At 41.9% G+C, this 24,827-nt stretch overlaps 1 protein-coding gene and 1 long non-coding RNA gene across 52 annotated transcripts in view; both read left to right on the plus strand.

The window, feature by feature from the left end:
* Positions 1-1,340: 1,340 nt before the first annotated feature.
* Positions 1,341-24,827, plus strand: part of LOC126985524 (spermatogenesis-associated protein 20-like) — a 34,351-nt gene continuing 10,864 nt past the window's right edge. For all 50 annotated transcript variants that reach the window (XM_050840523.1, XM_050840524.1, XM_050840520.1 and 47 more), the window contains exons 1-13: positions 1,341-1,408; positions 6,559-6,729; positions 7,343-7,562; positions 10,080-10,226; positions 14,647-14,768; positions 16,760-16,895; positions 18,476-18,558; positions 19,331-19,499; positions 20,121-20,330; positions 21,299-21,491; positions 22,071-22,230; positions 22,598-22,806; positions 24,012-24,211. In XM_050840523.1, coding sequence (XP_050696480.1) covers positions 1,407-1,408; positions 6,559-6,729; positions 7,343-7,562; positions 10,080-10,226; positions 14,647-14,768; positions 16,760-16,895; positions 18,476-18,558; positions 19,331-19,499; positions 20,121-20,330; positions 21,299-21,491; positions 22,071-22,230; positions 22,598-22,806; positions 24,012-24,211 — 2,022 coding nt within the window. In that variant the 5' untranslated portion in view covers positions 1,341-1,406. The remainder of the gene's footprint in view (positions 1,409-6,558; positions 6,730-7,342; positions 7,563-10,079; positions 10,227-14,646; positions 14,769-16,759; positions 16,896-18,475; positions 18,559-19,330; positions 19,500-20,120; positions 20,331-21,298; positions 21,492-22,070; positions 22,231-22,597; positions 22,807-24,011; positions 24,212-24,827) is intronic.
* Positions 17,705-18,221, plus strand: LOC126985529 (uncharacterized). 2 transcript variants are annotated; one of them, XR_007738774.1, is made up of 3 exons: positions 17,705-17,773; positions 17,827-17,971; positions 18,084-18,221. It is a non-coding gene; the product is annotated as an uncharacterized LOC126985529 (long non-coding RNA). The 2 variants fall into 2 exon arrangements; XR_007738775.1 differs by having other exon boundaries at positions 17,827-17,942.

Genomic DNA, 24,827 nt, shown 5'->3' on the forward strand with positions numbered 1-24,827 from the left:
ATATTAAGAAGAAGGGAAGGGAGAATAAATGAAGGGAAAGAATACGAAGAAGAAGGGAAGGGAGAATAAATGAAGGGAAAGAATACGAAGAAGAAGTGAAGGGAGAATAAATGAAGGAAAGAATACGAAGAAGGAAGGAGAATAAATGAAGGAAAGAATACGAAGAAGAAGGGAAAGGAGAATAAATGAAGGGAAAGAATACGAAGAAGAAGAAGGAAGGAGAATAAATTAAGGTATAGAATACGAAGAAGATGTGAAGGGAGAATAAATGAAGTTAAAGAATACGAAGAAGAAAGGAAGGGAGAATAAATGAAGGGAGAATAAATGAAGGGAAAGAAGAAGAAGCAGAAGAAGAAGAAGGGAAGGGGGAATAAATGAAGGGAAAGAATACGAAGAAGAAGGGAAGGGAGAATAAATGAAGGGAAAGAATACGAAGAAGAAGGGAAGGGAGAATAAATGAAGGGAAAGAATACGAAGAAGAAGGGAAGGGAGAATAAATGAAGGGAAACATGAAGAAGAAGAAGTAGAAGGAAGGGGAATAAATAAAGGAAAGAATACGAAGAAGAAGGGAAGGGAGAATAAATGAAGGGAAAGAATACGAAGAATAAAGGAAGGGAGAATAAATGAAGGGAAAGAATACGAAGAATAAAGGAAGGGAGAATAAATGAAGGGAAAGAAGAAGAAGCAGAAGAAGAAGAAGGGAAGGGGGAATAAATGAAGGGAAAGAATACGAAGAAGAAGGGAAGGGAGAATAAATGAAGGGAAAAAAGAAGAAGCAGAAGAAGAAGGGAAGGGGGAATAAATGAAGGGAAAGAATACGAAGAAGAAGGGAAGGGAGAATAAATGAAGGGAAAGAATACGAAGAAGAAGGGAAGGGAGAATAAATGAAGGGAAAGAATACGAAGAAGAATAGAAGGGAGAATAAATGAAGGGAAAGAAGAAGAAGCAGAAGAAGAAGAAGGGAAGGGGGAATAAATGAAGGGAAAGAATACGAAGAAGAAGGGAAGGGAGAATAAATGAAGAGAAAGAAGAAGAAGAAGAAGAAGAAGAAGAAGGGAAGGGAGAATAAATGAAGAGAAAGAAGAAGAAGAAGAAGGGAAGGGAGAATAAATGAAGAGAAAGAAGAAGAAGAAGAAGGGAAGGGAGAATAAATGAAGGGAAAGAAGAGGAAGGGAAGGGAGAATAAATGAAGAGAAAGATAAGAAGAAGAAGAAGGGAAAGATGAAGAAGAAGAAGGGAAGGGAGAATAAATGAAGAGAAAGATGAAGAAGAAGAAGAAGAAGAAGGGAAGGGAGGAGAGAAACAAGGGAAAATAAATGAAGGGAAAGAAGAAGAAGAAGAAGAAGGGAGAGAGAGAGAGAGAGAGAGGAGGAGGAGGACGAGGTCAGGGTGGCTCAGGCTGGAATATGTGAGTGTTTTTAAGCCCACTGGTCACATATTTCACCATTTTTGAGCTATTAACAGTATTTTAAGCACATCCTCCCTCCCCTGACCCATCCCCAGCATCCCATCTCCTGTCCTTCAGCCCAAACCCCGCCAGCCTGAAGCATCCTTTCATCCTTAACGTATCCTGGGCCAATGTTTACAGATATCCTGAAGACATTTTTTTTAGTTTTTACCTGTGTTTTATGTCCTTTTTATCCTATTTCCTATCCTATTTTATCCTGTCTCCTATCCTTTTTATTCTGTTTCCTTCCCAGCCTTCCATCCTTCGTATCCTTGGGCCAGTGTTTACAGATATCCTGAAGACATTTTTTTTTAGTTTTTACCTGTGTTTTATGTCCTTTTTATCCTATTTCCCATCCTATTTTATCCTGTCTCCTATTCTTTTTATCCTGTTTCCTTCCCAGCCTTCTTTCATCCTTCGTATCCTTGGGCCAATGTTTACAGATATCCTGAAGACATTTTTTTTAGTTTTTACCTGTGTTTTATGTCCTTTTTATCCTATTTCCTATCCTATTTTATCCTGTCTCCTATTCTTTTTATTCTGTTTCCTTCCCAGCCTTCCATCCTTCGTATCCTTGGGCCAGTGTTTACAGATATCCTGAAGACATTTTTTTTTAGTTTTTACCTGTGTTTTACGTCTTTTTTATCCTATTTCCTATCCTATTTTATCCTGTCTCCTATTCTTTTTATCCTGTTTCCTTCCCAGCCTTCCATCCTTCGTATCCTTGGGCCAGTGTTTACAGATATCCTGAAGACATTTTTTTATAGTTTTACCTGTGTTTTACGTCTTGTTTCTCCTATTTCCTATCCTATTTTATCCTGTCTCCTATTCTTTTTATTCTGTTTCCTTCCCAGCCTTCCATCCTTCGTATCCTTGGGCCAGTGTTTACAGATATCCTGAAGACATTTTTTTATAGTTTTTACCTGTGTTTTACGTCTTTTTTATCCTATTTCCTATCCTATTTTATCCTGTCTCCTATCCTTTTTATTCTGTTTCCTTCCCAGCCTTCCATCCTTCGTATCCTTGGGCCAGTGTTTACAGATATCCAGAAGACATTTTTTTTTAGTTTTTACCTGTGTTTTACGTCCTTTTTATCCTATTTCCTATCCTATTTTATCCTGTCTCCTATCCTTTTTATTCTGTTTCCTTCCCAGCCTTCCATCCTTCGTATCCTTGGGCCAGTGTTTACAGATATCCTGAAGACATTTTTTTTTAGTTTTTACCTGTGTTTTAAGTCCTTTTTATCCTATTTCCTATCCTATTTTATCCTGTCTCCTATTCTTTTTATCCTGTTTCCTTCCCAGCCTTATTTTATCTTCCCTCCTTTTTACCTTTTTCTTTTTCCCTTTTTACCTTCCTCTTCCTTTTTACCTTCCCTTTCTCTTCCTTTTTACATGTGTTTAAGTTCTTCCTACCATCCTATTTCCTTCCCGGTCCTATTTTTCCTTCCCTTCATCTCACGTGCATCCTTCAGTGTCCTACATTAATGCTTACAAATATCCTGATGGCTGTTTTTACCTGTTTTTTTAAAGTTCTTCCTACGATCCTATGTCTGTCCTGCTTATCTTCTCACATCACAACATCCTTGGCTGATGTTGAAGAAGGGGCAGTTACCTCTTGCCAAGTTGATACTTATACTATTGACTCTTCTGGGTCCCTGAATGTAGTGCAGTAACGAGTGAAGGGTGGGTTGAGGGGGGCGAAAACTCATGTTAGGAGGGTCGAGAGGGTCAAAGCCCTCTGTTAAGAGAGTTGAGGGGGCCAAGCTCCCCCTGTTAGGTAGGTTACATTAGGTTAGGTTAGTTTAAATCTTTTCGGCATGCCGTGCAGGGATAAAGTGAATATAAGAGTTCTGTATTCGAATACAGATACAAATGCTTCAAATTCCAACAAATATGACTGCGAGCTGGTGATAGCGGGTGGGAGCTGGTTGGCGGCAGGGCACCCCATGCATTAAAAGTCATTCATTTAGTGATATCCAGAAAAAAAAACTATTTCCATAATAAAAGCATCATATTTTCCCCAGAAAAAAAGTCAGTGTCTCAAAATTAGAGGCTACCCTCTCTTCAACAATCCCCACATCCTGTAACATCCTGAAGCCTTTAATCTCAAACTGTAATTCCTGTTATGACGGTTTTCTATATTTTTTACCTTCCATGCTATATTTTTCTAACCCTTTTCAGCCTTATTTTCTGCCCTTTATCTCATCCTCTGCCTGCAGCATCTTCCAGCTTGGCCTCACCTGCCACACCTGCCTTTGTTACCAAGATAATTAGTCGTCACGTTCCTGTTGACTTGTTCGAGCCTGGATATGTAATGTTTGACCTCTGCCGACCTTGTGTTAGTTTTGCCTGTTCTGACTTCTCTTCTTCTTCTTTTTCTTCTTCTTTTTCTTTTTCTTCTTCTTTTTCTTTTTCTTCTTGTTCTTCTTGTTCTTCTTCTTCTTCTTAACTTATATCACTCCGTATGGTTTCTTAGGTCCTCCTCCTCCTCCTGATCCTCTCTTCTGCTTATCCATTGTATCTTGAGACTTTTGCTTCTCCTTTTTCTTCTTCTCCTTATTTTCCTTCTTCTCCTTCTACTACTTCTTCTGCTTCATGTTTGTCTTCTTCTTCTTCTCCTTCTTCTTCTTCTTCTTCTTCTTCTTCTTCTTCTTCTTCTCCATCTTTTTCTCTTCCTCTTTTCTCTCTTTTGAAGGAATGAAGGTGTGTTACTACTCTGTGCTTAATCAGATTACTTTTCTCCCTCCTTCACATGCTCACTTTGGCCATTGTAAAGGACTATAATAGCCAAGGTTAGTTTGCTGCGGTATTTCCCTGGGAAGGCTTTTTTTTTTTTTTTTTTTTTTTTTTTTAACAGTAGAGGAAACCGTTGGCGGTCAAAAAAAAAAAAAAAAAAAAAAAAAAAAGGAAACTAATGAAAAAAAAGCTCACTAGAAAGGGTAGAGTAATATTTTAGTTATGGATTCGTCACATTCCAGAGGTAGACAGCATTTTTTTTTTTTCATATATTTTACTGTGCTACATACCAGTGTTAATAGGTCAGTGAGGTAGTTTGATAGGGTCCGGTTACTAGTCCTATTTAAGTTAAGCTCAGTAAGTTGAGTTAGTTCGTGATTTTTTTCTTTTTTGCTTATTTTTTTATTTTCACTGAGTTGCGCAATATTCCTATCATTACTCATTAACCCCTCAAGGATGACTGGTGTGAATACCCGCTCGGGTGGAGAAAGGCGGAAAGGCGGGATGCTGGAATTCCCGGCATCTGGGTTCCTGCCAAGATTTGTACTTCCCAACATCATATCTCTGCCATTCTGCAACCATTTCTAGTTTCTTTCATATTGTAAATGAAAGATTGGTGGTGTAAAAGGACTATGAACTATTGTGTTTTGGTCTCAAATTGCCACACAAGGCATTGATGAAGTACACCTATTTTGCCAAATTTTATCAACGCGGCACACGCTTGCAAGCAGAAAATTTCCCTCTAGCCCGTCCTTTAGGGGCTAATCACTCATCACATGTTGAAGGGAACAATTTATTGACCCAGTTTATTATCTTATTGTGGATGTCTTGATTTGATCTATATTTTAAGTCATTTGTGATCTTCATGTATTAGTACTTTATGTATATATTCTAAAGTAGGAAGTGCTCCTCACTGCTTATCATCTTATCTTTTATTTGGTTTCTTATCTCTCTGCCTCTGACCTTGATCCATCAGTACTCTAAGTTGCCAGGAAGTTTGCCCAGCGAGGAAGTGTAAGGAAAAGAAGGCGTATCATATCCTGGTGGACATATCTCTTTATTTCCTCCCACTCTTCTTCATTATATGCCATTAATTTTCCTTTTCTTAGACTCATTGGTCCCTGATTGTTTTTTACGTGTGTTTAAATAATTAAAACTTGAAATAGTGCGTGTGATCCATGACAGATGTATGTATACCACCATTACACTCATAATGTAACACTGCTAGGGTCCTTGTCGTGCTGTTATTCTGCCATGACATGAGTGCTGCTGTTGTGTATGCATGGCACTGGGATGCTGCTGCTGCTGGGGCATCCTCAGTCTTGCATTTGTCACAGTTTGGCATTGTTGTGTTTCCTGTGCCTGCTTCAGATGTGTTTAATGTACAGTTAACCCGGTAGCAGTGATGGGGCAAATTTATGGCTTTACCATGTACCAGCGACAGGCCAAATTTTTGCCGTGATATAAATCCCCCAAAATTGATGATGCATAAACTGATCACAAATGCGTTAATATATATTATGAAATGGTTTGTGCGAGTGATGATTTTTTCTCATTTTTCTTGCTTAGAGGGGCCTTTAAGAAACATGATCCCCATAGCTACCAGGTTAAGCATCCACAAAAGGAAAGTGTGAACCTTCCTGCTCCTAAATGTGGGAAAAAGTTGATAAACCAAGAACAATTAAGTGTCAGGGGTAATAGCGCAGTGGTCATAAAACACTGAACGCGGTTAAGTGGAAGCACATTATGCACCATACGTGATGATGTTTATTATGAAATTAAGGAAAGTACAAATCCTGGCTGCATTTGGATTATTTTACAGTGAAATATGTCTTTTAAACTTTAATTATTTGTTTTATCATAGGAGTTCATGTTGTCCTGGAACCCAGCCACACCTACTACCATATTCCTGATAAGAATATTGAATTAAAATTACGTGACCATTCCACAAACCCAAGTTGGTGTAAAGGCGTACAGGATATGATTCATTATTTCACCTGCCATGAAGAACTGAAGCATGTAGTCTTTTTTAACCCATCCGCTGCGATTGGCATGGATTTGGCTTTCAGTGGTAGCCTAGTAACACATAGTCCCATGTCTTTGCCTCTATGATGGATAGTGGAGTGTTTCCCATGTGGTATTGGTGTGCTGGATATCCCCTCCCAAGGTGCAGGACTACATTTTTCTTCATTAAATTGTAGCAGCCACTTTTTGTTTCACTCCTGTAGCTTGGTGATGTCTTCTTGTAGGAAGTCCGCAGGGTTAAGGAACAGGTGGATCAACCCAGTTACCTTTAGTTCTTGCTTGGTTTTACTCTCTTCTTGTTTGTCCTTCTCTTTTCTGTTAATTATCATCTCCTCTCACCCCCTTCAGGAACTTTAATGTGCTGAGCAGGTGGGTCAGCCGAGTCAGCCAGCAGCAGTTCCAGCGAGTGATGGCGTCCAGTAGCGACAGGGAGGGGGCGGTGACGGCTGCCCGCCTCAACCGCCTGGCCTCGGAGAAGTCCCCTTACCTCCTGCAGCACGCCACCAACCCTGTAGACTGGTGAGGGACTGTGTTGAGCTTGATGTTATTAGTAATAATGATAGTGGTAGTAGCAAAAGGAGTAGTAGTAGTACAGCTTTAGATCAAATACTAGTTCAATTCCTTAATATGAAAATTAGTGTTATGTTTCATGTCTGTGCGCTTGGTATCATCACTACTCTCATTGTCCTTTTCTTTATTTTCTTCTTTTTTCGTCATCCTTTTCTTTATTTTCCTCATTGCTTGTCACACCCAATAAACCAGTGTTCATATTCTTGCCTCTTTTCTTGGACTCAACATTGCCAGATTGTCGTACTCAGCCTCTTATAATTACCAACGTCTGACCCAAAAACTGTCTCCTGGGCCCCAATAACTAGATTCATTTATATTTATAGTTAAAATAGTTAATTCCTGATGTTTCTTGGCAATAGTTAGGCGTCAAAACCCGGTAAATACTACGCTGTGAGTACGATAATCTGGCAACGGCAACTGGTATTATATCGTGCTTTTCTATTTCACTTTTTATCATATGTCTCTTAATTCACCATATGACCCAGCAGTTGCGGCGCCAAGATGAACGCTCCAATAATCATCATCATCATCTTTTAATTCACCACCTCTCAACCCCCTACAGGTACCCATGGGGGGAGGAGGCGTTCGAGCTGGCACGGCGCGAGGACCGGCTCATCTTCCTCAGCGTGGGCTACTCGACGTGTCACTGGTGCCACGTCATGGAGAGGGAGAGCTTTGAGAACCCCGAGATCGCGAAGCTCATGAACACCAACTTCGTCAACGTGAAAGTGGACCGAGAAGAGCGGCCTGACGTGGACAAAGTGTACATGACCTTTGTGACGGTAAGTGTGTGTGTGTGTGTGTGTGTGTGTGTGTGAAAGAGAGAGAGTGGTTGTATTAATGTATATATGTATGTGTACTATAAATGAATGTATCAAAATTTGCTTCGTAATGTAATTTTTTCTGCTTATTCTTTTCCCTTTGTGTAATTATGGTTTATTTTTAGGGTAATGTAAGGTTTGTCGTAGATGGAGGTGAGTGTTGAACCCTTAGACAATGGTGGAATATACATAGACCATCCAAAATTCAATCAGACAGTTTTGTATGGCAGAAATATAATAACACTTCCAGATTGCGGTAGACTTTACAGATAGACAATAGTTAAAACATCTATTATGCAGTGTAACTTTATTAATTCATGCTATGGTCGTAAGGTTGGCAGTGACTATATATAGATGATTCATTTTGTGGGGAGGGACTCTTCAAATACTGCTGCTATCTAAGGGTTAATCCTGTCACCATTATGTTTTCAATTGGATGGTTGTTTAAAATGCATAGTCAGGTTGAGTGTGCGTATTTTTCAGATATATTTTCCAATTTTTAATATGTTATTGCCTCAAGTTTTGTATATAATTACACACATTCAGTTTATCATATCTCATTAGCCTTCAGCTGGGGATAATGATTAATTTTAACCTTATTTAGAAGTATTATTAAGGCTAGTGAATTTGTTTTAGTGTAGTTTTAGTGTAATGTTTTATTTGCATCACCTGAGTGGGATTTTTGGCGTTTTTTTTTTTTCTTTTTTTTTCAACAAAGGAGACTGCTCAAGGGCAACAAAAAGAGTGCCACAAAAAGAAAGAAAAAAAGTCAGCTGCATCTTATATGATTAAAAATACATCTATACTTGATATTAGGATTAACGAGAGTTTTTCTTAGTAGTAGATTTTTTTACGTTTTTTAAGAAATTTTATCATGATCTTTTATGAGCATTGATGTTGTGGCATGGGGACGGTTAGGGAGAGGATGGGTGGCACCGTGGAGCTCCCCATCTCTCCCTGGCCTCTGTCTGCCTACCACTGTGTCGCTAGCCTTGCCTTCCCGCACTGTCTCCGCTCCATGTACCATTTTGCAGCCAGTGTATATTGCCTCAGAGCGTGACTAATGACTTCTTGTGCTGCGTTTCCTTGTAGTGAAAAATAATGATTAACCCAGTAGCAGCGACGGGCCAAATTTGTGGCTTTACCATGTAGCAGTGACGGGTCAAATTTGTGGCTTTACCGTGTAGCAGTGACGGGCCAAATTTGTGCCATGATATAAACCCCCAAAATAGATGATATATAAACTGATCACAAATGCTTTTATATATATTATGAAATAGTCTGTGTGAGTGATGATTTTTTTTCATTTTTCTCGCTTGGGGGGACCATTAAGAAACATGATCCTCGCTGCTACCGGGTTGATATTGTGTAGTGGCACTTAGACATGACACATATCCCCAAAGGTTCAGTTATTTCTCTTGTATGATAAAAGTGATGCATACACCCACTGTTGCCAGATTATCGTACTCAGAGCGTAGTATTTACCGGTTTCTGACGCCTAACTGTTGCCAAGAAACATCAGGATCTAACTCTTTTAACGATAACTATAAATGAGTTTCGTTATTGGAGCCCAGAAGACAGTTTAGGGGTAGGAAGTCGGGAAGTATAATCGGCTGAGTATGACAATCTGGCAACGTTACATACACGTCAACCAGCTTAGACATACCTTCACATATATCTACAGTACCTATTCATAATTCTCTTGAGCATAAAACTAGTTATTATGATCGTTCCAGTCATCCCTTGGTGCCACATTCCTCTAAGAATATTCCCTGTACACCAAACACTGTATATAATATGAATACCAGATCTTACACCACCAAGACCCCCTCCCTAGAAGTCTTACCAATCTCACATCTCCCGCCACTCACTGCACGCACACCCAGGCCTCCAGTGGTCGTGGGGGCTGGCCCATGAGTGTTTTCCTCACCCCTGAACTGGTACCAGTGGCAGGGGGCACCTACTTCCCCCCTGAGGACCAGTATGGCAGGGTCGGCTTCAGCACCATGCTCCAGTCCCTCTCGGCCAAGGTACTGCCCCGCCGCACCCTCCTTTGCCCAGGCCAGGAACAGTTCTTGGCTCCACCTCCTCCCTAACTTACAGGATGTGGCCTCCCCTCTCTCCTGCACCCTCGTTTGGCTGCCACACTAACCCTTCCACACAGCTGCTGCAGGGGGGCTCAGGTTGATGCTCTGCCTTGTCTAAGCTCTCGGTAACCCTCACAATCTGGCCGAGCTAATCTTCACAGGGCTGCTGCATGGGGGGACTCAAGGAGGAGAATGTCACATAAGCTAAACCTGTCGGCATTCCACATCATTCCTCAGCGGTTCCCTATTAGGTCTCGGCGCCATGGCAGTACACAGCAGGGTAAAATACAAACAAATCTTTCCTTTACCACCTTTAGAGGGAGTGGATAAGGTGTAGGCAGTTGTGGTGGTGGTGGGGCTGACCTGTACATGACCATCCCTGTACATGCAGTCCCTCAGTGGTGGCGGTGGCTGGCCCATGAGTGTCTGGCTCACCCCGGAACTCAAGCCCATCTACGGAGGCACTTACTTTCCGCCCAACAACCGGTACTTTGGACGGCCAAGCTTCCCGCAGCTCCTTGAGTCCATTGCCTCTCAGGTTCGTCCTCTCCTCGCACTCATTCCCGCTGCTGGCATGTAAACAGAGATGTACATAATGCCTTTTTTTTTTTTTTTTCAATGATAGGTTTTTGTTGTGGTATTTTATTTTTTTATTGCTACTTTTTGTGTGTGTTTTTTCCCACACCGAGAGGGACTTACTGAGTTTTTAGAGGGAGAATTTTGATTTTTTTACAGTTATTTGATTAAAAACTCGACAGGAGAGAGACACAGGGCCGCATCACAAGTCGAATCCGAGAATTTTCGGGTCCCTACAGAGCTCGGGATGAATAACTGTAGTGAGAAGGGAGGGGAAGTGTGTGAGGGGCATGAGAAGGGAGGGGAAGTGTGTGTGTGGGTTGCAAGAAAGGAGGGGAAGTGTGTGAGAGGGGTGTGAGAAGGGAAGTGTGTGAGGGGCATGAGAAGGGAAAGGAAGTGTGTGAAAAGGGAGGGGAAATGTGTGAGGGGCGTGAGAAGGGAGGGGAAATGTGTGAGGGGCGTGAGAAGGGAGGGGAAATGTGTGAGGGGCATGAGAAGGGAGGGGAAATGTGTGAGGGGCGTGAGAAGGGAGGGAAAATGTGTGAGGGGTGTAAGATTCGACTTGTAATATCGCCCCCAAACCGATCTCTGTAGGGACCCAAAACTTCTTGCTTTGTCTTTTAATACAGCCCATAGCCCCCCCACATTTTTTTACCTTTAAACATCAAATAATCACGGGGAACGGAGGTGCTCTTCTAAAATGACGACTGCTGTAAATACAAAATACATCACCATCTTCACCACCCTATTGTACATTTTCAAAGTTACCATTAACCCGGTAGCAGTGATGGGCCAGATTTGTGGCTTTACCATGTACCAGCGATGGGCCAAATTTGTGGCTTTACCGTATACCAGTGACGGGTCAAATTTGTACCAGTGACGGGCCAAATTTGTACCAGTGACGGGCCAAATTTGTACCATTGATGGGCCAAATTTGTACCAGTGAATTTGTACCAGTGACGGGCCAAATTTTTGCCACGGTACAAACCCCCCAAAATAGATGATGCATAAACTGATCACAAATGCGTTGATATATATTATGAAACGGTTTGTGTAAGTGATGATTTTTTTTCTCATTTTTCTCACTTAGAGGGGCCTTTAAGAAACATGATCCCCGCAGCTACCGGGTTAATGCTCACAATGTTCCTTATGTACATGAATGACCCCAACCCTTGCTATGGCAGATATAATGATACTATGTTGCCCCCAAGCCCCTCAACACTATGTAAGTAATGACGTGAGATACAATTCATCGTAGTCAGCATTAGTATTTTTCTCGATAATACTTTTACTATTTTCTTCATACTGAACGTAGATTTCAGCCGTAGTTTTGATAGGTAAGTTTTATTGACATATTTGAGTCATCTTTTCTTGTAGCTATTGAGTATTTAGTGGCATTTCAACATTATTTACTTTTTTTAATTTTTTTTTTACAACAAAGGAAGCAGCTCAAGGGCAACAAAAAGAAAGAGTAGAAAAAAAAGCCCGCTAGCCACTGCTCTTATGTGTCATGAAGATTTGCTTTTTCCAGAGGTATTTAGCGAACTTTATAGTCAACGGTGCTGTCGTGTTTGATTGCGTTGTGTGCGTGAGTGTTTGAACCCCTCCACACTTATGTACGGGTCCGGTCCTCCTGACGTCCCCCTCTCAGTGTGTTACCCCGGTGTGTTCGTTGTCGAGGGTGCTCAGTGAGGTTACTTGTTCAAAGGCGACGGAGAATACCTTCCCCACGTTTTCTTTAGTATGCGCTCACCTACACTTTTTTATTCCTTGTCCACTTTTCTGTAGTATGCGCAAGCCTTTTACACTCCTCCTCCTCCTCCGTTTTCTATTTTCTATTATTCCTTGTCCACTTTTCCTTAGTATGTGCAGACCTCTTACATTTTTTTACCGGCTCCGTTTTCTGTTTTTAGTGTTGTATTCTTGTTCCTTGTCCACTTTTCTTTAGTATGTGCAGACCTACACTTTTTCTCCACCTCCCTTTTCTATATTCTGTTTTCTATTTCCTATTTTCATTTCTTCACCTTTTCTTTATTGCACACATCACCCTTGCCTTTCCCTCCATTTCCCTTTTCTATTTTCACTCCTTTTCCTCCTTTCTTAACTATGCCCACCTCCTGTGCCCTTCCTCCACTTCCTTTTTCTCTCATATTTTCATTCCTTCACCTTTTCTTTATTGCTCTCATCACCCTTGTCCTTCCCTTCATCTCCCTTTTCTATCATCTATTTTCATTCCTTTTCTTCCTTTCTTAACTATGCCCACCTCTTATGCCCTTCCTTCCACCTCCTTTTTCTCATATTTTCATTCCTTCACCTTTTCTTTATTGCTCTCATCACCCTTGTCCTTCCCTTCATCTCCCTTTTCTATCATCTATTTTCATTCCTTTTCCTCCTTTCTTAACTATGCCCACCTCCTATGCCCTTCCTTCCACCTCCTTTTTCTCATTTATATTCATTCCTTCACCTTTTCTTTATTGCACTCATCATCTTTGTCCTTCCCTTCATCTCCCTTTTCTATCATCTATTTTCATTCCTTTTCCTCCTTTCTTAACTATGCCCACCTCCTATGCCCTTCCTTCTACCCCCTTTTTCTCGTTTATATTCATTCCTTCACCTTTTCTTTATTGCACTCATCATCTTTGTCCTTCTTCCATCTCCCTTTTCTATTTGCTATTTTCTCTTTTCATTCCTTATCCACCTTTTCTTAAGTGTGCTCAGCTCCTATGCCCTTCCTTCCACCTCCCTTATCTTATTTTCTATTTTTTCATTCCTTTTCCATCTTTTTAGTATCCACACCACCCATGATCTTGCCTCTCCTTACCTCTATCTTTTATTTTTTTTATTATTACTCTGTTCCCTTTTTCTTTAGCATGCCCACACCACCTCCACCTCCCTTTTCTTATTTTCTTTTTACATTCCTCGTCCGTCCACCTTTTCAGTACCCACACCAGCTATGCACTTGCCTCTCCTTACCTCCCTTTTTTATTTTTCATTTTTACTCTTTGTTCCCTTTTTTCTTTAGCATGCCCACACCACCTCCACCTCCCTTTTCTTATTTTCTTTTTTCATTCCTCGTCCATCCATGTTTTTCATATCCACACCACCTATGATATTGCCTTTCTGTCCCTCTTTTATATTTCATTTTTCACTCTTTGTTCCCATTTTCTTTAGCATGCCCACACCACTCACACCCTCGTCCACCTCCCTCCTTTTCGACTTTACCTTTTCCTTCGCCTCACTCGTCTCCCTCACTCACCTTCCCCTCTCCTCCGCTTGTCAATTATCAACATTATAAACCCAGAACTATCCCTTTTCTCTCATTTGCTTATTGATATTGCTATGCTCCTAAAGATACAATTACTTTTATATAGTAACCTAAATATGAAGATGCCAACTCGTATATATATTAACCAAACTCCTTTTTTTTGTCCTGACGAGTATTATTTTCTGAAATCATGAGCAATGTTGCCAGATTGTCGTACTCAGCCTTCTATGTTTTCCGATTTCCGACCTCAAGACTGCCTCCTCCACCCCGATAACTGGCTTCATATATAGTTATCTTTAATGTGGCTAATTATTGGTGTTATGGTTCAGAAGCCGGTAAATATGATGCTCTGAATACGATGATCTGGCAACAGTGATCATGACTGTATATTTGTCTGTTTAAGTAAGTCTTTTAAATATTCATGCCAATTATATAATGGTTTAATATTCTTGATGTCTCTCGCTGTGGTTTGATTTCTGAGCGTCATTTTCTGCTATTTATTTATTACTATTTTCTGTTTCTTTGTGTGCTTCTAAAACTCTTGCAAGGAAGAGGGTCAGCTGGTGCCTTGTTGGGGTTCTGTGACTTATATTAATCCTTCTCTATCTTGGAAATATTCATCCTCAACATTGCTTGGACTTATCATTATTGCCATTCATGTTCTTATCGGTATTCAACGTTGCCAGATTGTCTTACTCAGCTTCTTATATTTACCGACTTCCAACCCCAAAACTGTCTCGTGGACCCCAATAAGGAGGTTCACTTATAATTATCGTTAAAATAGTTAATTCCTCGTTTCTTGGCAATAGTTAGGTGTTAAAATCCAGTAAATACTATGCTCTGAGTATGATAATCTGGAAACCGTGTCGGTATTCCTGTTAATTTTGAGCTTTGTCCATGATCTTGCTTTTTCTATTAATATATTGTCATTTTTGTCTATGTTCATGCTTTCTATTGCCATTTATATTGTCTATGTTCATGCTTTCTATTGCCTTTTATATTGTCTATGTTCATGTCTTCTTGCACCTACTGTTTTCCCCACAATCTGTATATATATATCAACTATCTTTCCTGTGTTTCACCTCTCACCGCCCTTCCTCCTGATGTCTCTCGGCAGTGGCGGGATGACCAGGTGAAGTTCAAGGAGTCTGGCAGCAAGATCATGGAGGTGCTGGACCGGACCTCTCGCCTGCCTGCCCCGGGGACTGAGGAGCTGCCGGGGGAGGAGCCGATAGCACGGTGAGGAGGGAGAAGTGAAAAAGGGAACTCATTGTAAACAAGATCGTAAAACTGTACCCTCAAAGTAGCCATATTGCACCTCCCCACAAATACATTAACACATTATTTAGGACCACTGAAACTAACACTCTTAAGATCACTATACTAACACACTAGAAGATGGCACCACTATAAACACTTGCCTGCGCCATGACGGGCTGGGGCCGAATACCATCCAGGCCCCTCAAGCAAGCCTACTGGCGCTATAGGCATAGACATAACCCCACCCACACTAAACTAACACTCAAGTACAGGGGGGTCGCCTGATATGCGAACTTGGGATATGCGAACCACCTCATATGCGACCTCCTTCCTCCCTCCCTCCCCCCCTTGGGGGGTGGAGCACGTGGGAGCGGTGACTTGACTCGGTAGTAAGAGAAAAGTTTTTTTTCATTCATTTCATGTTCCCGACTTCGCTAACATCCATTTCCTACCAAATAATGAACTTGCTGTTACTCACTTCCCGAAGGAAGGGAAATAAACAATGGCGCAATCTGGCAACTCTACTCTGTGAGACGGCTCCACGTGTTCTCTTCATCAGTACGTCTAAAGCAGCCATTGCTCTCACAAGCTGTGTCTGTGCTGTGTGCAAGCTAGCCTGTGGGCTATTGTTGTTGCTGTTGTTGTTATTATGGCGCCTCCAAAGAACTCGAAAAAGCAGTTTATTACATTGGAAACTAAGTTAAAAGTGATAGACATGAAAAAGAAAGGAAAAGGCAATTCTTCAATTGGACGGGAGTTAGGTATGGGTGAATCTACTGTGGATTATGTGTACATTGGTGATGTGTATCTCCACTTAGTTATATGATACGAAAAAGATATACTAGGTTAAAGAGTTTGGGAAAATGTGGCTGACCGCCCATATACCATTATTTACATGCTTTTTAACCCCTTCAATACGATGACCCCAACGTCGGCGTCACCATATGGAAAGGGTTAATCCTCTTCTAAACCTCTTAATCCTCTTAATACTCTTCTAAACCTCTTAAGAGGAAATGGAAGAGGATTAAGAGGTTTAGAAGAGGATTAATTTTCTTCCATTTCCTCTTAACCCTTTCTATACTGTGACGCCAACATCTGCGTCACCGTATGGAAAGGGTTAAGGTTCCTAATATGCGAATTTGCGATATGCGAGGCTTTGAACCGCCCATATTCTCGCATATTAGACGACCCCCCTGTACCACTAAAACTTAACTCTCTAAAGCCCGTATTCTTAAATGTATCAGCGCCTTAGTTTGCCTGTTTGAAAGGCCTTTTATAGAAGTCGCAGCGATTTCCACGGTCTGTTTTGTGATCCTAGTGATAGTTTTACATGACTTTTGCATCTTTAAATGGGAAAGTCACCCTTGAAAACCCGGTTAATCTTCTCAAGTCCCTAGGGAGCATTTGATAGGGACTGGCACGCAAGGATTTGATTTTTTCGTGCCCGGAGTCAAGGCGAGGGTCGGGAGGTTCGCAAGGAAGGATTTGATAGGGATGGTTCAGGATGGTTGATTTTTTCGTACCCGGAGTCAAGGCGAGGGTTGGAAGGTTCGTAAGGGAGGATTTGATAGGGATGGGTTCACAGGGCTTTTGTGGCCTTGGAAAATTGTCGTAATGGGAGCCAGATATGTTTAACTCGGTAGCTGCGGGGATCGTATTTCTCAAAGGCCCCTCTAAGCGAGAATAATGAGAAAAAATCATCACTCACACAAACCATTTCATAATATATATCAACACATTTGTGATCAGTTTATGCATCATCTATTTTTTGGGGTTTATATCATGGCAAAAATTTGGCTTGTCGCTGCTACACGGTAAAGCCACAAATTTGGCCCGTCGCTGCTACCGGGTTAAGAATAAGGATCTAAGACTCCGAAAACTCACATTAAATTCACTAAACCAACACACTATTCAACACCACTAAAACATCTACTATCACACCCGCTATACCTCTTGCCCTCCATCCCCAGGTGTTTGGCGCAGCTCACAAGGGCCTTCGAGAGTGAGTATGGAGGCTTCAGCGAGGCCCCCAAGTTCCCTCAGCCATCAAACTTCAACTTCCTCTTCACCCACTATGCCCTCAACCCCCACCTGGAGGATGCCAAGGTGAGGAAAGAGGATAGGAAGGAGGATGGGAAGGGAAGGGATACTGGAGCGAGAGGAGAAATAGTGCAGAAGTGATGAATAGGAGAATGGGAAGGGAAGAGATGGGAGAGAGAAGGGAAGGTGTAGAAGGAAGAGGTGGATGGGAAGGAAAGGGACAAGGGAAAGGAGAGAAAGAGGTTTAGAAGTAAGGAAAAGGACAGATGGAAGGGATGGTTACAGGAAGGAGGAGGAGGAGGAGGAGGAGGAAGAGGAGGAGGAGGAGGAGGAGGAGGAGGAGGAGGAGGAGGAGGTGTTAAAATAAATGATCTGTTGGAACTTAGTCTGTTTTTGGGGTAGTGGTTTTGCAGGCTTTTGACCCCATTGTATTTTGTTTGACCTGGACTGTTTCCTCTGACATAAATATTGGAATAGGAGAGACAGGTTCAGGAAAGGAAATGGAGGGATAGGTTAAGAAGAAAAAGGAGGAGGAGGGATAGGTTGAGAAAAAGGAGGGAAAGGAGAGATAGGTTGAGAGAAAAAAAGGAAATGAAGGGATAGGTTGAGAAAAAAAGGAAAAGGAGAGAAAGGCTGAGAGAAAAAAAGAAAAAGGAGGAAAGGTTCAAGAAAGGAAAAGGAGGGACAAGTTGAGAGAAAAAAAGAGAGAGAGATAGGTTCAGGAAAAAAGAAAAACGAGGGACAAGTTGAGAGAAAAAAGGGAAAAAGAGACAGGTTCAGGAAAAAAGGGAAAGGAGAGACAGGTCCAGGAAAAAAGAAAAGGAGAGACAGGTTCAGGAAAAAAGGAAAAGGAGACAGGTTCAGGAAAAAAGGAAAGGAGAGACAGGTTCAGGAAAAAAGGAAAATGAGAGACAGGTTCAGGAAAAAAGGAAAAGGAGAGACAGGTTCAGGAAAAAAGGAAGAGACGGGTTCAGGAAAAAAGGAAAAGGAGAGACAGGTTCAGGAAAAAAGGAAAAGGAGAGACAGGTTCAGGAAAAAAGGAAAAGGAGAGACAGGTTCAGGAAAAAAGGAAAAGGAGAGACAGGTTCAGGAAAAAAGGAAAAGGAGAGACAGGTTCAGGAAAAAAGGAAAATGAGAGACAGGTTCAGGAAAAAGAAAAAAAAGAGAGGTCCAGGAAAAAAGGAAAAGGAGAGACAGGTTCAGGAAAAAAGGAAAAGGAGAGACAGGTTCAGGAAAAAAGAAAAGGAGAGACAGGTTCAGGAAAAAAGGAAAAGGAGAGACAGGTTCAGGAAAAAAGGAAAAGGAGAGACAGGTTCAGGAAAAAAGGAAAAGGAGAGACAGGTTCAGGAAAAAAGGAAAAGGAGAGACAGGTTCAGGAAAAAAGGAAAAGGGGAGACAGGTTCAGGAAAAAAGGAAAAGGAGAGACAGGTTCAGGAAAAAAGGAAAAGGAGAGACAGGTTCAGGAAAAAGAAAAAAAAAAGAGGTTTAGGAAAAAAGAAAAAAGAAAGAGGCAGGTTCAGAAAAGGAAAAGAAGGGACAGGTTGAGAAAAAGACATGAAAAGTAGGGACAGGTTGAGAAATAAAAAAAGGAAAAGAAGAACTACAGCTACGTAAGTCAGTAATTGTGGTCTGTCTTCCCTCCCCAGCAAGGATTGGCCATGGCGCTGCACACACTGTCCATGATGGCTCGGGGCGGCATACATGACCACGTGGCGCAGGGCTTTGCCAGGTACGTTCCTCGCTGTTATTCACTTCTTGCGTATCAATTTTACCGTCATGTTATTATATATTGTACATTTATTAAGTCATTCCAGTTATTTTATTTTCATTATCATTATGTTTTTATTTTAATTTTTTTTTTTTTATTATTATTATTCACTTATTGCGTATCAATTTTACCTTCGTGTTATTATATATAGTACATTTATTAAGTCATTCCTGTTCTTTTATTTTCATGTTTTATATAAGGTACATTTATCTGCTTATTGTATCGCATGTCAATCTTTTATTTCACGTTTTGGTATCCAGCATGTTTTCTCTAATTTTTAACTTTTATGATGTTTTACTCTATGGTCCCCTTCCAATATCCACCCTGACTTTCTTGCATATAAGTAGATATTTAGGGACACTCGAGTAAATAGTGAATCTTATAGGTCATGTTTTCTGTTTGTCCTTTAACTTTTTCTATTTAAATTGGTATTTACCTCTTTATTCGTTGTCAAAATGCACATTAGTTTATTGGTCAGGTGTTAAAGGAAACTCCCATTTTTTAACACCTGACTGATAAACTAATGTAATCTGGGTTGTCTTTAGTTTAATAATAAATAGCACACCCATTTTTCATTACCCTACTGATAAATATGGGTTGCTGTAACATAAAGGAAACTCCCATTTTTTATGTTACAGCCAACCCATTTTTATCAGTCCGTTAATGAAAAATGGGTGTGCTTTTTATTACTAAGCTAAAGACAGCCCAGATTAATCCCTTCGTCCATTGGTAGGTACTCGACAGACAAGCGGTGGCACGTCCCTCACTTTGAGAAGATGCTGTACGACCAGGCGCAGCTCATCCACTCCTTCCTGGACGCCTTTATCGTCTCCGGCCAGTCCAGGCACTCACAGGTCGCCCGGGACATCCTCAGCTACGTCATGAGGGACCTGAGCCACCCGGTAAGTACTTTTTTACATTAATGGAAGCATCTCAAGGGAAAAAGGTTGCTGGGACGATACATAAACATACAAAGCCAGAAATACAATAACTGAGAAGGAGGGACATGAGCCAGTCGGTGAGTCCTTTTTTTAGAGTAACGGAGCTCAAGAGGAAGACAAGTTGCCGGGATGATACACAAACACGCAAAACCATGAACACAAGTGTGAAAAATGGTGGTCGCCAATTTCCGACGAGTAGTTTTTATCATTACGCTCTCACAAACTTTCCCATACTATTCCTGACAAATATTTTTCATTGTCACACTCAAAAGTTTTCCCAGACTCTTATTTCCGACAAGTATTTCTTATCATGATGCTCCCAAATCCTTTCCCAGACTATTCCTGGCACATACTTTTTGTCACACTCTCAAAATCTTTCCCAGACTATTCCTGACACATACTTTTCGTCACACTCTCAAAACCTTTCCCAGACTCTATTCCTGTCAAGTACTTTTCATTGTCACACTCAAAACCTTTCCCTGACTCTATTCCTGTCAAGTACTTTTCATTGTCACACTCAAAACCTTTCCCAGACTAATTCATGATGAGTATTTTTCCTCACACACTTATATCCTTTCCCAGAGTGGTGGATTCTACAGCGCCGAGGATGCGGATTCCCTTCCCACCCCCGACGCTAAGGAGAAGAGGGAGGGAGCGTTCTGCGTGTGGACGTGGGACGAGGTGTCTGCGCTGCTGGGGATGCCGGTGAAGGAGGGACACACCAACACCCTGGCTGACGTCTTCTGCCACCACTACTCGGTTGCTGAAGGCGGCAATGTGGACCCCTACCAGGTACGCTTGGGGCTGAGAGACAAGCTGTGGTGATGACTGTTACGTAGGATAAGAGTTGAGTTTTTTTTTATTTTTACAGTAAAGGAAACAGCTCAAGGGCAAAAAAAAGAAAACAATAGTGAAAAAAAAAAGCCCGCAAATCCCTGCTCATATAAAAAGAGTTCTGAGGAGTGGGCAAAAGAGAGGTCAATTTTGGGAAGAGAGGTGTCCTGATACTCTCCTCATTTAACCCGGTAGCAGCGGGGATCATGTTTCTTAATGGTCCCTCTAAGGCAGAAAAACGAGAAAAAATCATCACTCACACAAACCATTTCATAATATATATCAAAGCATTTGTGATCAGCTCATGTATCATCTATTTTGGGGTGTTTAAATCATGGCACAAATTTGGCCCGTCGCTGCTACACGGTAAAGCCACAAATTTGGCCTGTCGCTGGTACACGGTAGAGCCACAAATTTGGCCCGTCGCTGCTACACGGTAAAGCCACAAATTTGGCCTGTCACTGCTACATGGTAAAGCCACAAATTTGGCCCGTCGCTGCTACACGGTAAAGCCACAAATTTGGCCCGTCGCTGCTACACGGTAAAGCCACAAATTTGGCCCGTTGCTGGTGCCGGGTGAAGAGAGAAATATGAAAAGTTTATTGACGATGATGATTACACACAAAAGTTTTCGTATAATGATATTAGTGGAACATAATCAGCCTTTTTGTAAGCTGAATCTTCTCAGGTAACTAACTCCAAATTAACATCAACTTAACACAAAGAATTGGGTGTAGTGCTCATGGGGGCTATTTGTTATATGGAATGCAATGTTGAATAAGTTAATTTGCCCCGAGAGTACAAGTTTATTTGATGAGGAATGGTAATGAGGTACAGTATCTTATGGAACTGGGGAAAGAGTGATGGAATGATGGTATGCACAAGGAGAGGAAAATTTAGTGTTCAGTATCACTTTCCACTTGTAGGACCCCCACGATGAGCTCAAGAACCAGAACGTCCTGATGGAGCACTGCACGGTGGAGGAGACTGGCCAGGAGTTCTGTCTGGAGGAGGCGGAGTGTGCCGAGGCCCTGGCCAAGGCGCGGCAGATCCTGTACGAGGTGAGGGCCAAGCGGCCGCGACCTCACCTGGACGACAAGATGCTCACGGCCTGGAACGGTGAGTGAGGCGGTGTTGTTTACAAAGGAGTCTCGGTGGTGGTGATTTTTTTTTTGCGTTGGGCCTATAGTGCTGGTAGGCTTTATTGATGGGGCCTGATGGATGGCCCCAGACCTGAACCCCTTGACTGTGGATTTCCTACAAGAAGACATCACCAAGCTACAGGACTGAAACAAAAAGTGGCTGCTACAATTCAGTGGAGAAAAATGTAGAGTCCTGCACCTTGGGAGGGGATATCCAGCATACCAATACCACATGGGAAACACTCCGCTGTCCACCATAGAGGCAGAGAAGGACCTGGGAGTGTATGTTACCAGGCTACCAGTGAAAGCCAAATCCGTGCTATTTTTTTTTTTTATTTTTTTTACAGCAAAGGAGACAGCACAAGGGCACAGAAAAAAGGAAACAACAATAAAAAAAAGCCCGCTACTCACTGCAGAAGACGGGTTAATTAAGCTAGTAGGAATACAATGTGGAATTAGGGAAGGAGGACAACACACAGGATAGAAAATGAGGATGCAAAAAATAACAATTGACGATGCACTCCCCACCCCTACCTCTTCTTTCTCCCCCCCCCAGGCATGATGATCACAGCGATGGCGCGGGCTGGTGCTGTGCTGGGGGACGACCAGTACACGCAGCGGGCCCTGGAGGCAGCGGAGTTCATCAAGACCCATCTGTACAGGGACGGCAAACTCCTGCGGGCCGCCTACGCTGCCGAGGGGGGCGACGTGTCCTTGTGAGTGAGGTGGAGGAGAGAGAGAGAGAGAGAGAGAGAGAGAGAGAGAGAGAGAGAGAGAGAGAGAGAGAGGTGGAAAAGAGGAAAGAGAAAGGAAGTATTGTGAATTTCTTTTCCCTCTGTTTTCCTTTTGTTTTCTTTTCCTATCCCCAGATGCTCCCAGATTTCCTTTTTTTCCTTCCTTCCTTCCTTCCTTCCTTCCTTCCTTCCTTCCTCACCTACACCGTACCCTCATCCACTCTCACTCCACAGAGGCTCCCAGATTTCTTCCTTTCTTTTCTTCCTTCCCTCCTTCCTCCCTTCTCCCCTCATACCTTCCTCCCACACCTCAGTAACTCACCCACCATTACCGTTCACCCCCACACAGAGGCTCCCAGATTGACGGGTTTGTTGACGACTATGCGTGGGTTGTGCGGGCGTGTCTGGCGCTGTACGAGACGACCCTTGACACTGCCTGGTTGTCCCTGGCGGAGGAGCTGCAGGACCGGCAGGATGAGCTCTTCTGGGACCCCGATGGCACGGGATATTACCTTAATAGACCCGGGGACTCGTCGATTCTTCTGCGCATCAAGGAAGGTGAGTAGGGAAGGAGGACGGAAGGGAGGGAGGAAGGAAGGGAGAGTGGGAGAAATGAAAAATGAAGGAAGAAAGGAAAAAGGGAAAGGAAAGGAAGGACAGAGGGGAGAAAAGGAAGGGAGAGAAAAGAGAAAAAAAGGAAGGAAGGAAGGGAGAAATGAGAAAGAAAGGCATGAAGGAAAAAGGGAGAAAAAGAAAAGAGAAGGGAAGGAACTAAAAGGAAGGAAGGGCAAGAGAGAAAGGGAAAGGGAAGGGAAGGAGAGAAGGAAGGAAAAAGGCAAGGAAGAAAGGCAGGTAGAAAAAAGGGAAAGGAAAGGAAAGATGGAAGCAGAGAAAAGGAAGGAAGAAGGAAGGAAGGAAGGAAAGGAAAGGAGAAAGGGAAAGGAAAGGAAAGATGGAAGCAGAGAAAAGGAAGGAAGAAGGAAGGAAGGAAGGAAAGGAAAGGAGAAAGGGAAAGGAAAGATGGAAGCGGAGAGAAGGAAGGAAAGGAAAAGAAAGGAGAGGAAGGAAGGAAGAAAAACAAGCTTGGGTTAGAATAGACTCAGGATCATAGACTATCATTTTGTTTTGTTTCTGTCTTTTATAAATTTCACTCATTTATTGTCAACACCTCTTTCTTTTGTTTTTGTCGTTTATATTCTTCACCCATGTCAACACCTCTCCTCTTTGTTTCGATTCTGTCATTTATATTTTTCATTCATTTATCATCAACACCTTTCCTCTTTGTTTTGTTTCTATCATTTATATTTTTCACTAATGTCAACACCTTTCCTCTTTCTTTTGTTTCTATCCTTTATATTTTTCACTAATGTCAACACCTTTCCTCTTTCTTTTGTTTCTATCCTTTATATTTTTAACTAATGTCAACACCTTTTCTCTCTTTTGTTTCTATCCTTTATATTTTTAACTAATGTCAACACTTTTCCTCTTTCTTTTGTTTCTGTCGTCTATATATTTTCACTAATGTCAACACCTCTCTGTTTTGTTCCTATCCTTTATATTTTTCACTAATGTCAACACTTCTCCTCTTTGTTTTGTTGCTATTATTTATATTTTCCACTCATTTATCATCAACACCTTTCCTCTTTCTTCTGTTTCTATCCTTTATATTTTACACTAATGTCAACACCTCTCCTCTTTGTTTTGTTTCCATCACTTATATTTTTCACTCATTATCATTAACACCTTTCCTCTCGGCACCCCAGACCAGGACGGAGCAGAACCTTCGGCCAACTCAGTCTCGGCCGGGAACCTGGTGCGTCTGAGTCCCCTGCTGGGCCGCTCCGACATGCTCTCCAAGGCTGAGGCGATCTTCAAGCTCTTCGCCGACCGCCTCAACAAGATCCCCGTCGCTCTGCCTGAGATGACCACCGCCCTGCTGCTGCACCGACGCCCCCCAACCCAGGTGTGTGTGTGTGTGTGTGTGTGGGGGGGGGAGATGGATGTTTGGGTTCTAGTTTGGTTTAGGGTTAGATCGGTTAGTTTTGTCTTTATTATTATTATCTTTCTTCTATTTTTTGCAGAGTTTTTGTGTTCTTATGTTCTTATCTTCATTTCTTTCCTCCCATTCTGATAATCTTGCCCGGGAAGCTGCCAAGTATAGGACGACAGGGCTTTGTAGATTCCTTGTGTTCTTATGTTCTTATATTCTTAATTTCTTCTCTCTCCTTCATGTAGATTCCTTGTTTTCTTATGTTCTTATATTCTTAATTTCTTCTCTCTCCTTCAGATAGTCTTGTGTTCTTATGTTCTCTGTATTCTTAATTTCTTTCCTCCCATTCTGATAATCTTGCCCGGGAAGCTGCCAAGTATAGGACGACAGGGCTTTGTAGATTCCTTGTGTTCTTACGTTCTTATATTCTCCATTTCTTCCCTCCTTCAGTCTTGTGTTCTTACATTCTCTATATTCTTAATTTCTTTCCTCCCATTCTGATAATCTTGCCCGGGAAGCTGCCAAGTATAGGACGACAGGGCTTTGTAGATTCCTTGTGTTCTTACGTTCTTATATTCTCCGTTTCTTC

Source organism: Eriocheir sinensis, chromosome 59 (assembly GCF_024679095.1).
Source record: "Eriocheir sinensis breed Jianghai 21 chromosome 59, ASM2467909v1, whole genome shotgun sequence".
Classification (NCBI taxonomy): domain Eukaryota; kingdom Metazoa; phylum Arthropoda; class Malacostraca; order Decapoda; family Varunidae; genus Eriocheir; species Eriocheir sinensis.